General features: G+C 44.6%; 1 protein-coding gene across 1 annotated transcript in view; it reads left to right on the forward strand.

Annotated features, from left to right (window-relative positions):
* Window positions 1-1,684: 1,684 nt before the first annotated feature.
* The window catches only part of A2M (alpha-2-macroglobulin), a 30,456-nt gene continuing 16,991 nt past the window's right edge, over window positions 1,685-15,149 (forward strand). The window contains exons 1-14 of the mRNA XM_086465497.1: window positions 1,685-1,773; window positions 3,479-3,662; window positions 4,713-4,872; window positions 5,750-5,802; window positions 6,315-6,335; window positions 6,699-6,867; window positions 8,117-8,201; window positions 9,050-9,173; window positions 10,451-10,565; window positions 10,799-10,908; window positions 11,433-11,591; window positions 13,019-13,246; window positions 13,579-13,642; window positions 14,147-14,289. Coding sequence (XP_086321623.1) covers window positions 1,685-1,773; window positions 3,479-3,662; window positions 4,713-4,872; window positions 5,750-5,802; window positions 6,315-6,335; window positions 6,699-6,867; window positions 8,117-8,201; window positions 9,050-9,173; window positions 10,451-10,565; window positions 10,799-10,908; window positions 11,433-11,591; window positions 13,019-13,246; window positions 13,579-13,642; window positions 14,147-14,289 — 1,704 coding nt within the window. The remainder of the gene's footprint in view (window positions 1,774-3,478; window positions 3,663-4,712; window positions 4,873-5,749; window positions 5,803-6,314; window positions 6,336-6,698; window positions 6,868-8,116; window positions 8,202-9,049; window positions 9,174-10,450; window positions 10,566-10,798; window positions 10,909-11,432; window positions 11,592-13,018; window positions 13,247-13,578; window positions 13,643-14,146; window positions 14,290-15,149) is intronic.

Here is a 15,149-nt window from a genome sequence, read left to right on the forward strand (position 1 = left end):
TTTTATTTCCCATGCAGGTCGCTGCAGGGCAGAATGAGGTCTGTAATGAAGGTTTGTTATCTCATTGCACTTGGATTTCTTAACCCCAAAGTTCCTGAGCTCACCAAACTTCCGATGATGACAGTAGGAGAGGGGAAGGACAAATAAATACTAATTTTATCCCGCACCCTTTTTAATCCCCAAATTATGCTTTACGTCCTCTAACACAGATCTCCATTCTTTGGAGTTTGAGTTGGGACTATAAGTAAGACAGATATTCTACTGCCACTTGCAAGGGTAATAATTACCTGAGCTATTGATCCTCCTGCTGCAGATCAAGGTAACTACAGTAAAGACAATGGTCAAAAAGAAATTTCCCTTTATGATACAACATTGTCCATCACAATGCATGACGTGGATTTTCACACAATGAAACCAGGAAGGACTCCATCAAACAGAAATAATTTGATCTAGACATGCCAATAACTTGACCTGGAAAAAGAACCAGTACAGAGAAAGCAAGACCCAGTCTGTCCTGCTGCTCTGGGGAAATGGTTAATGTGTTACATGCTGTTAATGGGTTGAACTTTTGGCAGCTTCCCTTTGTGTCACTGTCCCTGTTTCTGTCAGGGTGAAGGTCAGATTATCTTAGATGACTTGATTGTCCAGGCATTCTCTGTCCCCTTTTCCCGGCATTAGCCCTGGTGGAACCAGGAATGGAGAGCACAAGGACCAGGGTGGGTGCATGGGGAACTTTTCCAGAGTTTGCATTCCCTGTTTTCAGATCGTGCCTGCAAGTGGGGGTTAGGCACACCTGTGGGAGGACATTTATGAAATAAGGGACATGTGAACTATCCAGCCTTTCCAGAGATTCCAAGCTGGGACGTACCAGAACTGCTGAAAGCATAAACAACTTCCGGTGCAGGGGGCATGAACATCTTACAGGTGCAGGAGAAGAGACAGCCACCATTAATGACGTAGTTTTAATTCTTGAAGAAGATGGGTGTGAGCATCTGTGAACGTGACTTGAACATGACTCGCAATGTAGCCAATCGGGTTGGACTATGGTCTGTTATTTATGATGAAGCCAATCAGTATTTATTGGGTGTGGTCGAGGGTTATAAATTGCACTGGAAACACGGAAATAAAGGTTCACTTGTTAGATCACATTGATCGTGTCAGTGTCCTCACGCAGCTCCCGCGCACACCTGCTCTTGTTTCTAGAACCCTAGCTCAATCTCCCACTCCCAGTTTGAAGGAAGTCAAACTGCTCCTGCTCCTCCAGCAGACTCTGTGACCAGCGCCACGGCCAGCTTCATACAGCTCCATTCCCTGCCAGAAATGGAGGCCTTGGCCCTATCCTCGGCTGTTAGCCCTTCTTTTCTTTAGCTACCACCTTTCCTCCTCCGTTGCCTGCTGCCCTGCCTCAAATGAGAGGCAGCTCCAGCCTGCTGGGCGCCCTCCCCTCCCTCTCCCTCCGGCGCCTGGCCTTCTGCCCAGACTCTGAGCTGCTAGTTCCAGCTCCTCCTTACTGTCTCTCCCAATTTCCGGATGAGCCCTGGCCTCCAGCCCTTATCTCCTCCAGCCCCTGGGCTGTTTGCAGAGGAGAGTATAAAGGGGTTGACTTGGAAAGCAGAGCGGGGAGTACAAGCAGCACCAAACCAGGCTGGGTGTCTGCTTCACTCATCACGTCCTGCTCTGCACCATGGGGAAGGACAGGCAGCTCATCAAACCAAGTATCTTCCTCCTTCTCCTCTTCTTCCTTCCTGGAGACACCTCGCCCGCCACAGAGCCGTAAGCAGCGCGGGGGGGGGGGGGGGGGGATGTCTCTGGGCAGGCAGGAGACCTGGGTTGTATTCCTGTGTCTGTTGCTTTGTCTCTTACCTTCTGCTTACTTTCTTTTAGCCAGGAATAAAGACACAAGGGCTGGGTAAAGTGTCTTCTACAAACAGCCACTCCAGTGCTTCAGGGGGACCCAAAACAGTCTGTAAAATTGAGATATTAGTAAAACTTCAAAAAAAAAAAAAAAAGGAAAAAAAGAGGGAAAGGTCTATGACAATACCTTTTGCTGCTTCAGTGAATTGACAGGATTTTAATAAAATTTTCTGCACAAAATTGGTTCTTTTCAAAGGCAACTTTTATAGCTGTTTACACATTCCGTTTTTCTTAAAGACAGACTTTTTTGAAAAGACAATGAGAGGTTTAATTTTGGGTTTACTATCCTACTCCCAGGTTGAAATGCCAAGGAGATGGGAGTAGGTTTTTTGATTGATAATGAGAAAAAAAGGAACAACTAACAGATCTGGCACGACCAGAAATGACTTTATTTTTTGATTCACATTTTTCAGCTCAGCCAATGGAATGGAAATCCCCTTCTCAGCCAGGAGTATGTGGTGCTGTAAGACTGTGATTGTTAAGGTTTGTGAGGGTATATTGTGCTGCTTCCCTTCTTCACCCCCTTTTGCCCTCTTTGTATGTGAAGGGAGCGTGTGTTGTGTGCATGTGTGTACATGTAGGGCAGGAACAGCTCAAAAGGGGTCCTGACATTCCAGAGACTTTCTCCTTCAGCTTTTTGGCAATATCTTTTCTTCCCCAGCAAAGTATGGCTGTGCTGCAGCACTTTCATCAAATACAGGGTAAGCAGACAGTAGGGTTGGGATCTGAGGGGCCAGAGCATTCTGCCTACAGACAAACTGGTGGACATAAATGTGTCAGAGCCTCCTCTCCTGCTGCAGGGAATGCTCTACCTTGCTGCTGAGGTGCGAGAGCACTTCCAACTGCTTGCTGTTCTGGGGATGCCTGTCAAAGGCCAGTCCTTGCCCACCCAAAAGGAAGCACACTTGCCATTAGGTGTATCAGGTTTGATTCCCAGATGCAGTGCTGGGCATTGGTAGACCACTGGCAGACCACTGGCAAGTTGCTCCGCTGGGAGGGAGGCTGCGTAGGGCTGAGCAGGGACCCTCTGCCTGGGCTGAGCCAGAGGGTATTGCTTCCCTGAAAACCTGAAATTTGCTCCAGTGTTTTTGCTTAAGATCTGTTACCACACTGTGGCAGTTTTGGGTCTCTGCGAGGAATGAGAGTAGCACTACAGACAGTTTGCAGTGTGTCGTCAATGGTGTTTATTCACTGGGTACTGGCACTGTGTGGCTCCTGAATCCTACTAACGGTGTCTAGCAAAGATGACAATCAACTTTCCCCACTGGTGCTATTCAGGGTCCTGGAAGGAAGTGCTGCTGTTGTGCCAGAACCTGGGAAAACATATCCCTTCCATATGTTTGCATTGAGGATTTCCTGTGGTATTTCACTTTTGAGACCGGCCTCTCCGCTTTCCCCCACTGTTACAGACAGGCTGGAAATCATACTACATTTCTAGAAAATGCACCTCATTCCCTGTACAGTGAAGGCTATCTGTAGTCATGAGATTGGTTTATTTGTCCTTTCTGTACACTTCCTGTTACTGTTCCTGCTTTTTTGACCTGTCCTTCTCCTCTCTTCCTAGGCAGTATGTGGTGCTACTGCCCTTTCTGATACACACTGATTCTCCTGAGAAAGTCTGTGTTCAGCTGACCCACCTGAATGAATCTGTGACGCTGAGTGCCACACTCGAGTATCAAGGGGAAAACAGGAGCTTGATTGATGATGTGGTATCAGAGAAGGACTTGTTTACCTGCATCCCTTTCTCTGTGAGTATCTCATCCTTATGGGCTGATCCCTTATGCCAGGGATAAACTGTAAGGGCACTGAGTAGGAATGACCAGAATAACATTGTTTAGGTATTCACTTCCCTCTTGGCCAAAGGTAGATTCATGTCTGTTCTCAACACCCTCTCACTGCTGAGATCTGCTGAGCGTGCTACTTGAATGGGAAATGCTGAATCCTGGAAAGCCAGCCTCTCTCTAGTACAGGAGGAGAGGCCAGGAGAAAGAAGTGGTTTTAGTATTGATGCTCCTGATGGTTCTTTGGTGAACAGCTTCTTCAAATAACTCTCCACATCATTCTTCAACAGCCACAGATGGTCACTTGAGTGCCTTCAAATTGGGGTAGAGCTGTTGGACCTCAGATACTTTTTGCTATGTGGATATAGTACACTGAAATAATGTAAGAACATAAAGCTGTGTTTGCTTGTGTCTGAAAAAAGAGAGTGAAGCAGGAAATTAATAGCTTAATGTAATTGATAGCCCTAGGGACTATAACCAGTCATAGGCAACTGGAAAGTTGGTCATCTGGCTCAGAGCATAGATTAAGTCTTTGGCCTGAAGGCTAAAGAACTCTCCTTCAGGACACTGAACAGGTTGGCATCCATGTCTGGGTTTGTCAGATATAGGCTGAAGACTGAATTTTGAGAGAGATGTATAGAGATCTCGCATGTCTGGTTTAGACCAGGGCAAGGACTAGGGACATTATCTGAAAGAGACGAGGGGATTATTCCACTGCCTCTGGGAACATCAAAAGGAAAAGGTCATAAAGGTTTTAGTCAGGGCAGTAAGGATTTCTTAAAATTGGGTGGCAGATCTGGGAGCTCCTTCCCATACTTGCACAATCACTGCACAGCAGTAGGAATAAATAGGAATATGAGTCAAATAAAGATCAGTCTCTTGCTCCTGATTATAGTTCACCTCACCTCTGTATTGGATCCATCAGGATTATGTTAGATCTCTTATTTCATAAAGGCCAGTTTAGTTCAGGAAGCCTTTAAAGGTGGTCTGTAACATAGTTGCCTTCCTACTCTCCAGCTTCCAAAATCAAATAGCCAGTCACCAGTCACGTTTATCACTGTGATGGTGAAGGGGGCGACACTGCAGTTCAGAAGCCGCAAGTCAGTGCTGGTCAAGAATTCTGAGAGCTTGGTCTTCGTCCAGACAGACAAACCCATCTACAAGCCCGGACAGACAGGTACCAGGGAAGGGGTGGAGAATTGTGTTTGAAGCAAAAATTTGTACTAAAACTGTTGGACTGTGCTGGCCAGATGTCAGCTGCTTTCAGTGGGGACAGAACCACAACCTCATGGGTGAGGTTTATATTTCTAATGCTCCATGTAGGAAAAATTTGGGGAACCTTAAGATACATGCACGTATCTGGGGCACCTGCACACACTCCCTCTGTTGCTGGGGGCTCTGTTGTTGTGGTCCATGCTGTTAGGGTCTGCACTAAAATCAGAGAAAGACTGGATATTTGTTCTATAGAGAACAGGGCCAAAGTTCAGACAAAGTCATGAAATAGCTTTCAAAGTGGCAGCTGATTTTGCTCAATGAAGACAGAGAGAACTATGTAAACTATTTATTTCTTCTGGGCCATTGATCTCCTAAATTTGGCCTGGACAGGAATGAATGTCCTAGAAGAGGCACTGAACTCTCTATCCATCCAGAGCCAACACAAACTTACAGCCAAGTGCTGAAATAATTTACTTGCATTCATCCTTCCTAAGAAGTCAGTCTAGCTATAACAAAATTATAAGACTCATGTGAATTCCAGTGTAAAAATGTAGCTTAGCAAAGTAGACAAAGGCAACTTAAATTTAACTTTGGTCCTGATTGAGATTTTCATGCTCGTGATCAGTAGGATGTTCACACTGCCGTGGATTTTCTCTTAACATCCTCTTATTCATGTAATTGATTGTATGGGTAACCTTCTGGCATGACTTGGCTTTCTGGTGAGTGGAATTTTTTTAGAAGAGAACAGCTCTGTTTTCTGTTGTACCATTTGTTTTTGCAACTGGTGTTTTCTGGTTTGTGACTGCGCTGGAACCTCACTGTCTGCTTTTCTTCATCAGTCCTGTTCAGAATTGTTTCTCTGGATAAAGACTTCCGTCCCTTGAATGAAGTGGTAAGTATGATTCTTATTTTTCACTAGTTATATGGCCTTAAGTCATCTATGTGGGGAAAAGGAGGAAAGAAATGTGTTTTGGGGAGAGGTCACAGTACACTGAGATAGTTGCACAGTTCCTAGGTTACCTCAGATCTTGTTAACAGGGCCCATTCTTCAAATTTCTGCATAAGGCTGCCTTCTGAATTCTTGGAAAGGTTTGACAAACTGCAAACGAATGGTGCTGGTGTAAACACCTCATCAGTCAGCAAATCTGCCATTACCACAGCGTACACCTGCTCTTAGTATTGCAGACCATCCAGAGTTAGTAATTTCAGCTGACTATTCTGAGACAAAGGATTGTCCCCCCTCTTGATGTACTTCGAAATGCTCTGTTGCTTCATACCAGGAACTTCTTTACTTATCCCATTGGGTGATCAGCTTGTTCCTTGAAATGTGGTCATAGCCCTGGTCATTTGACTGTGTTTCTTGCACTCTATCTAAATATACTGTTTCCTTTCTTCTTTTTCTAGTTTCCACTGGTGTATATCGAGGTACGTACAAACATTAAATTCATGTTCACATCAGTTGCACCTCAGCCTGGGCAGAATAACAATCAGTTCCCTCAAGATGATTCATGTCTATTTTATATATTAAGCAACTCCATTACATTAACTCAAATACACAGAGCTTTAACTTATATGGTGGCAACCATGTACTCCAGGGCCAGGTTACAGCTCTTTCTATTGTCCAGCCCTGGGCTCCCCACAGAGCTCTCCTAGTGTCCCCCACTCCTGCCCTGCAGGCTCTGAAACAGTGGGGCTGGGCCTCCCATCACTGCTTTTGCTAGTGCTTTTTAGTTCTCATTGCAGACTCCCACTATTCTCACAATCTCCTTGTGATCACGTTATCTTCAGGACCCAAAGAAAAACCGTCTGTACCAGTGGACAAAGGCAGAGTTAAAGAGGGGATTAATCCAGCTATTCTTTAACCTCACCTCTGAACCTATGCAAGGGACCTACAGAGTTGTGGTACAGAAGGCTTCTGGGAAGACAATTCAGCATCCTTTCTCTGTGGAGGAGTATGGTAACTGTCACTGCAGTTTCAAGTTCCTAACAGCTAGTCCCGTGAGTCATGAAAGCATGATTGAACAGAGTGGTAGATCTGACTAGGATGTCCAGCATGTTTGGAAAAATGTCTATGTGTCCTCTCCCTCTCAAGCATCGTCCCTTTCTGAGGAGTGAAGAGTGAAGGACTTGAGTGACCTGTCTTCACTCCTCCTTAAGCCCCAGGCCATGCAGCACAGCTCTTCTGACTGCCCACCTCAGGAAGGCTCCCATTAGGAGGAGCAATGTGCTTGGATCAGTCTGTGATGGCAACCACAATCTTCACCTCCTTGCAGAGGTGATTTAAGGCCACAGCCTCTTCTCCAGTTGGCTACACACCTGTCAAGTGTCATGTGATGAGTCTGGGTCTCCCTTGCCTAAGGCCCGAAGTCCTCCTGACCTTTTCGTGTAGGCTGGGGCTGTTTGTAAATTCAGATCTTGCCTTTCCTCCCCCACAAGATAAGCCTGTAGCTCACATGATGCCTTAGTGCCTTAACCTCTCTCTGGTGCTGTTACCCATATGCAAGTTCCATTGGCTTGGCTAGACAATGGTATCCCAATACACACCTGCACATGATTGCAACCAACATAGCTTCCCGCCCCAGCAAGGCAGCTGCAGCCTTTGTTACGTGATCTGACATGATCTGGCTCATGCAGCAGAGATGAGTCCTGGAAGATGAGTCTGTAAGTCCTTTGACCTCTTTCGATCGCAAGACTGTTCTTGTGTCCTGTGCCCTGAATCCCTCCTAGTTCTCCCAAGACAGTCACCATCCACTTCACCTCCTGAAGATTGGTTTGAATGTGATGTCACCCTGTGCTAAGTCACTGGGGAAGCTATGGGGTCTTCCTTTTTTGCAAATTGGTAAGTTCTACATGCTTTGGAAATGCAGAAACCAGGCTGCAGTCCCAACTCTTTATGTTTATTGACTTAACTCTCTATTTTACTCTATCCTACTGCTTTGTGACTGATAACCCATGTGTTATCTAAGAAGCTGCTGTGTTTCAATAGCTGGTGTAATAATCCCGTCTTCTTACTTTCTACGGTGGTTGGCTGAGTGCCTGTGGTTTTCATTGACTTCAGTGGGATGTGCAGGTGACAGAAGCCTCTCAAATCTGACCGTTTAGATGCAAAAGGGTTTCAGGTCATTTGTAAGAATGGCCTTTGAGCAGCCTTCATGTCTTATGTTATTCTTTACCACATAGATTGTTTTCCTTTGGTTCTGCTGCAGTTCTGCCAAAATTCGAAGTAACAGTGAAAATGCCCAAGGTGATCACCATTCTTGATGAGAAACTGAAGGTGACAGTTTGTGGTCTGTGAGTATTATTCTTTCAAGTCCTTCTTGGTTTCATGTTTTTCTTCAGCTGCTGCTGAAAGTCTAGTTGGGAGACTGAGATATGATACTTCATTATATTTCTCAGTCATTTTGGGGTCCCAGGACCAAACAGATTACATCTACCATTAGACAAAAGGCAACAATTACTGCTTGGGGCACTTTGTATCTAACGTGTAGAAACATACTGTTCTGTTTTCTGGGAGGGGTTCTTTGGATATTTTTTGAGTCATAGAGGTTTTCAGACAAGCTACAGTGCTAGGGAAGAGGTCTTCAGTTTAGTTTACCTGGGAATGATGTTTTAACTGTGGCTTCTGCTTGTCATTGCTGAGAGGAAACTGTAAGTGATGCAGCTGCCCTCTTTCCTTTGGGCCACCTCATTTGATTCCACATAGCAATGTTCCACACATCCTGCAGGGAAAGCCATGGCTCAGTCTGAAGAATAGGCCAAAAGACCCAGCACACATACATACACAAACCAGTTCCATTAGAATTGGGTGGTGGGGTAGATACTTGCAACGTATTCTGCAAGATGAAGTGTACTCTCAACTAAATCAGCATTAGGGTAAATGAGTTCTGAAGACTTGTGTGTTGTTCCCAGGAATACAATCAGGACTATATGATGCAGTGCTCCTTCTCTCATTGCCAGGCTCAATCCTAAATGTTAGCAAATTTCTTTCTGCTTTTTATTTCCTGAGATGACCCTGCTGTACCCTGGGAGGCAGGTCTAAGGAAGAGTCCTGCCTCCACTGGGGGTGAGTTAGTAATTTTTCTCCTTCTCTCTTACATAACTAATGGCTCTATTTTTCTTTCAATCTTCCCTGCTGGTAGATACACGTTTGGGAAGCCTGTTCCTGGCCTCGTGAGCTTCCGCGTCTGCCGGAAGTTTGAACACACAGCCACTGCCTGCTATGGCGAAGAGGCTAGAGCAGTGTGTGATGAGTTTTCTGGACAGGTGAGTCACGATTACTCTTGTTGTTAGAGTAATAGGAGAAACTGTGGTTTATTGAGCATGCCTTGTAGGCACAGGCTTGCTCTAAGTATGTACAAGCATAATCTGAAATGGGGAGAGACTCCATGTATATTAAGAAAGCCTGAAGAAGGAGAGAAGATTGGGTGCAAGATGAAATGTGAAAGGTAAAAATAAGGGGAAGGTCTTCACAGTAAGAAAGATGTGTGTCAAGGCAAGAAGCTGATGGAGAAGGAAGAAATGGAAGAAACAAAAAAAATGGTCAGATGGAGTGTGGAGAGTATAAGAGAGAACTGAGATAAAAAAGACATGAGTGTTGAGAGCAGAGTTGGGGTTGGCTTACAGTAGAGACAGTGTGTGGGATCAGAAGTTGGTATTAGAAGCAGGAAAGGAGCAGAAACCAGGGGAGGGTTGATACAATCTGAGCACAAAGCAAAGGAATATGGGTTTAGCAGCAGTGGTTGAGACAGAAAAAAAAAAAATCACTTTTTTCACTTTTCAGTCTGGCAAGTCTACAAGAGCAAAACTGAAGTGTGTTTGGAGCATGGACAGGTGCCAGAGTGCTAGCTTAATTGACAGAAGCTGGGGTAGTAACAATTGTGGAAATATGCCAGGACAAGAAAGCAAGCAGAAGACATTCTTGTGGTCCTTGAGGTCTGCTACACTATGATCCCCACAGTTGCCTCTGCCACTGCTGTTGTTATCCATGTTAAAAGAAAATATGAACACTGCTGTGCTAACCTCTGTTCCAGGCATCTCTTCCCTTTTCTGTGGAGACCTGCCTTGTACATGAAGATGCTGAAAAGAGGTAGCAAGATTTGGAAATACTTTTCCAGCTGTCATCTTCTTTCTACACATACACAGGCTTTGGTTTATATATCACTCATACAGCTTGTGCATTTTAAGTCAGCAGCTGTATTCTAATGTGCCCGGTGCCCAGCAAACGTTTCCTGTGTGGCATACACTTGAATAATTCTCTATGCTTCTGTAGCAAGTGTTTGCAATTTCAGACTCCACACACATGTACACAAAGATCTTCTAGGTTGCAAACTCTTTGCTCAGATGTTGCTGCAAGTACTTCAAAATGCTCCTTGACAAGTTATTTATGTGCTTTTCCAGTTTTGATAAAAACAGCAGAGTGAATCATCTGTGAGGTTATAGGCTCCTCTTCCAGTTCAGAGCAATGCACAGTAATGGATTCATTGTTGGATAAACATTATATAAATGAGGCTATAATGGTCTTGTTTGTTTTCGTCCAACAGACAGACAACTACGGCTGCATTTCTGAAACGGTAAAGACCAAGTTATTCCAGCTCAAGAGAAGTGGATATGAGAACAAGCTCCATGTGGAGGCTAAGATTAAAGAGGAGGAGACAGGTATGAGTTATCAAAGAGCTGTGTAATAAGCCCAGGAGAGACCAGCAGAGGGGCCTGCTGAGTAGGAATGAGGGAGAAAAGCAGACTCTCGTTTTTCTGGAATCCAGATTTTTTCTTACCTGGAGGCCGGGAGCATCCGCAAAATTGCTTGTCCAGCAAAGGAGGGTTAGCCTGGAGTAAAAGTTATTCTGGTCAGGCTGAGGCAAATTAATTCTTCATGCTTCTTCCTGCAGGAGTGGAATTGACTGGAACAAGCTTCTCTGAGATCACAACCACCATTAGCAAAATCACCTTTGAGCATTCAGACTCCCACTACAAACCTGGCATCCCCTTCTTTGGGCAGGTAGGGAAACCATGAGAATAGAATGCCATGAGTGCCAAACAATCGTGCTACTGAACCTCCTGCACAGGTACATGCCCGCCATCTGCAAAGATGATGGAACTCAGTGCTGCTAATCCCTGTGGGCCTCTTCTCCTCTGCAGGCTCTCAAATGGGGAAACAGCAGCTGAGAGCACAGCCCTCCTTCTTCTTACCCCTCTGTCCTTGCACTTCTGCTTCTCCAGTCAAGTAAAATTCTACTTTTCCAGTCGCCTGTTTAATAGGAGGCCTAAGGGGTGTAAGTGCATGCCAATCTCCATGTCCACTCCTCTGACCCAGAAGTGGAGATAAGAAAGCGCCAAATAAATAAGATTCAGAAAGTTTGCAGCTCTCTCTGAAGGAGATAGGTGATGCACATGTAAACACATAAAAAAGTGGAGGCTTCCTTATATGACATGAGACCAACTTCCTTAGCTTGATGGTCTATCAGTCTGTTCAGGTGACAGGCATTCCTCTCATTATATACTGTACTGTTTTTGCTCCTCCAGGTGAAACTAGTGGATGGGTCTGGTGCCCCAATCGCCAATGAAATCGTGAGGATTTCTTTACAAGGAGGCCAGGAAACCAACTACACAACAAATGAAGAGGGCAGGGCATGGTTTGCCCTGAACACTTCCATGTTGTACTTCGATTCTGTTGGAATTAGGGTGAGTCCTGCGGGCAGAGGAGGTGATGAAGTGATCCACAGGGCTGGAAGGGGGGTACCTCTGAAGTTTCTACTATATATGCAAAAGCACTTAGCTTCTTGTTCCTGGTTCGTTGTGTCAACCTTGACACCGGTGTTGTGGAAATAGTTGTTCAACAAACCAGGGTGCCATGTCACAATTGCGCTTAGCTTGTAAGTATTTGATTTCTCCTTGGCAATAGTAATATAGGGTTATAAGGAACATCCAGAGATCATAATAGTCCATTCTGCTCTGAGGGATCACCAGTCCTCTCCGGACGAATCTGTTTCAAGGGTGGATCTAACTCCCATGGTGCAGTGCTGCTAGTGCTTTGCTGTCTTTTCAATTAAATGGTTTCCCAAGTATCTCATCTCGGATTCCTTTGTGGTCAGTTAAGGCAACCTGCATCTCTCAAGGTTTGATTTAGCATTCTGTGTTTATAAGTGGGCCTCCTTATTTTTTTCTCTTTTTTTTCCTTTTCCTGCCATAAAGAGAAAAAGTCTGAACCATTCACAGAAATTCTCTCCCTGGTGTGGAATTTGTTTATCTGGGAAAAATAAGTGCTGCCAAGCATCCTTTTCTTAGTGGAAAATGCAATATGCACATTTCGTAGTATCTCACCCTGGAATAGGGCAGATGATTGTCTAAAATTGTATTTGCTCTTCACCCTACAATTCTCTTGTCAGATATTAAAACCATTATCCAGAATTTACCACTAGGTGCTTGAGTTTTCAGAATTTTGCAGGGTAAAGAAAAGGCAGGAATTCCCAAGAATAGTGAGAAAGATAAGGAAATAAGGACATGTGAGGCATATGAAATGGTGAAGTAGCACCCTCCCAAATGTGAAGTATGTTCCTCTTGTTCTCATTTTTAAGAAGTCCTGAACTGTCTCAACTCCTGAACTTCTATTCAATTTAGGTTTTGAATTCTTAGGTGGAGACATTTCCTCCTTTTGCATAGTATTCTTAGCTTGATCTTGGCACTGGTGCTCTCTGAACTCAACAGCACTATCCCTTCTCCAGAATCAATAATGAGAAGAAAAATGAAAATCAGCTTCTTTTCTCTTTAAGCCAACAGGATATTAGAGAGGGTAAGGTGTTGGGGTAAAGAGCCCTTGAGGTGATACCGATAGTTAACAAAAAACTGATATGATTCAGCTTGTTTGAGATAAATTGCAGCTTCTCTGGGACTGAGATTTTTCCCGGTGATTTGCTATGGATACCACCACCCTGTCTTGCACCTTCCGAACTCATGGGATTTTTTTGTAGACTACATTATTGCTTAAATACAAAAGATACCAAACCTCTAATATGAATTAGCTGAACCAAATATTAACCTCTAAATTAATTTTGGCTCCAGTTCAGCCACTTGTGTTTGAGGATTTATGTGTGTATTTTCTCATTTTCCAGGCAACTCATAAAGTGCGCTCCTACTGCTATGACCGTTCCTGGGTTGTTCCATATTATGAAGAAGCCTATCTCCCACTAAAGCGCTTTTACTCTCCTAGTAATAGCTTCCTCAAAATTGAGCCCAAGTCCAAGACACTAAGCTGTGGCTCCTTCACAGAGGTCCGAGTGCACTATATCCTTTCTCCAGAGGTCATAGGAGAGCAGAAGAAAGTCGTCTTTTACTACCTGGTAAGCTTTCACCTTCCATACAGTGAGGTTGTCACTGGTAATTGTAGGGAGGCTGGAGAAGGAAATTGCTGTTTGTGGCAGCAGGATTTAAACACTTTCCCACCATCCTTAATATGTTCTTTCCCCACTAAAAGGAGTGTCTGTGTTAGGAGCAGAAGGGTAAGGGCACTCACCCAGGGTGCACTGAGATTCTGCTACAAGGAGGCAGAGAGCAGCCCAGCAGGGTGCCAGCAGCAGACGTACACCTCAGTTGCCCTCCTCTCAGGTTCCCCCTCTTTAAGGTTTGGCTCATGCATAACCTCAATCACAGCAGGGTTTCTCCTTCCATTCAGGTGATGGCCAAGGGAATCATTAAGGAAGCAGGCATCCACATTCTGGATTTGGGCCAGGAAAGTGGTGAGTTCCTATCCCCTGCCAAAATGTCTCTGTCCTGGGAGGCTAGGCAACTGTGGCAGACATACAGGCTGCTTCCCTTCCATCTAAATGCAGGGATCTACATCTCCATGACTTCTATGATATGGAAAGAGTTTGAGCTTTTTTTTCTCTGCCTTTATTTAGGCTTTGCACAGATTTGCTCTAATGCCTTGTGCCAACCATCTTTCTTCTGACACTGCATTTCTGGGGCTTCAGTGCTCCTAGGAGACACAGAATGATGGTCTGTTTTTAGAAGCTGGACCAAAATTCAGCATGCTTATGCACTGGAAAACAGATTTGAAACAGGCCTTTTCAGTCAGACAGTGAGACTTATGCATCTTTGTGAACACCAGTTCATCACACTTGGAGGCCTGGAGTTTCATCATGGCTAGGATGAAGTTCAGCATGAAGTCAAACCTAGAATTTTGGCTGCTCCAAGAGCAGGTTTCCTGTATCTTAATTTTTTGATTGTGTTTTGTTTGCTAGCCAATGGGGTCTTCTTGCTACAGCTGCCTGTACAAGCTAATATTGCTCCAGTGGCCCAAGTGCTTGTCTACACCACTGCCCCCAGCAGGGAAGTGATTGCTGATTCAACCAAGTTCAGTGTGGAAAAGTGTTTCAGCAACAAGGTAAGTGTCCAGTTCTGGAGGACCACATTAGACTGCAATGTGGTCGAGCTCACTTATTTAGATTTAGCCTGGCTAAGCTCTTTTCTTTAGATTTTCTAACACTAGACAAGCCACCTATCAATTGTTCACTGCTTACTGGTTTGTGTTAGCTTGAAGGAGATCAGCTGTTGGAAAAAAAGGTGCTAGCAGGGATGACACTGATAAAACCCATCTCAGCAACTAGTTGTAGCCACTGATCTCACAGATGGTCCTGGGTAAGAAAAAGGTGGGCCACATGTTGTGTGTCATACTGCAACACATGTATTTCACTCCTTTTCACACCAACTCGTTCTAGCAATGAGGAAGCTGCTTGTGGGGTCACAGAACAAAAATAAAACACACACAGCTTCAATCCAGTGGATGAAGCTAATACTTGCCCCATCTTTCAACTCCTGTACATTTCATCCTGTCATTTTCATTTATACTGTATGTACATGGAGATAAACCTTGGCTGAACCTGCTGAACAATGCACAGTGGTGCTTCAATAGCAATGGTAAGACTGAAAGAGTGCAGAAAAATAAAGCCTTCTCTCTGTGAGCATGCAGACCATTGTTCTCTAATAGCCCCACATATTCCTTATGCAGGAAGAGCAGATTGATAGATGAGCAGCCCTAAGGAGAGAACAACCTCAAAAATTCCTGTTGTGACTTCAGAACAGGAGACAGGACACTGCTAAAGACAGTCCCTTTGCCCTGCTAAAACTGAAGCTAAATGAGTTCTTGAGACTGGTGTCACTGTAGGAGCTTGGTCATCTGAATTTTGTTCATACATTAAAGTTCATAATATGCACTACATTAAGGTCTGGGTGCAAGCCAAGTGC

The sequence above is a fragment of the Leptosomus discolor genome, chromosome 1 (assembly GCF_034619465.1).
Source record: "Leptosomus discolor isolate bLepDis1 chromosome 1, bLepDis1.hap2, whole genome shotgun sequence".
NCBI lineage: Eukaryota > Metazoa > Chordata > Aves > Leptosomiformes > Leptosomidae > Leptosomus > Leptosomus discolor.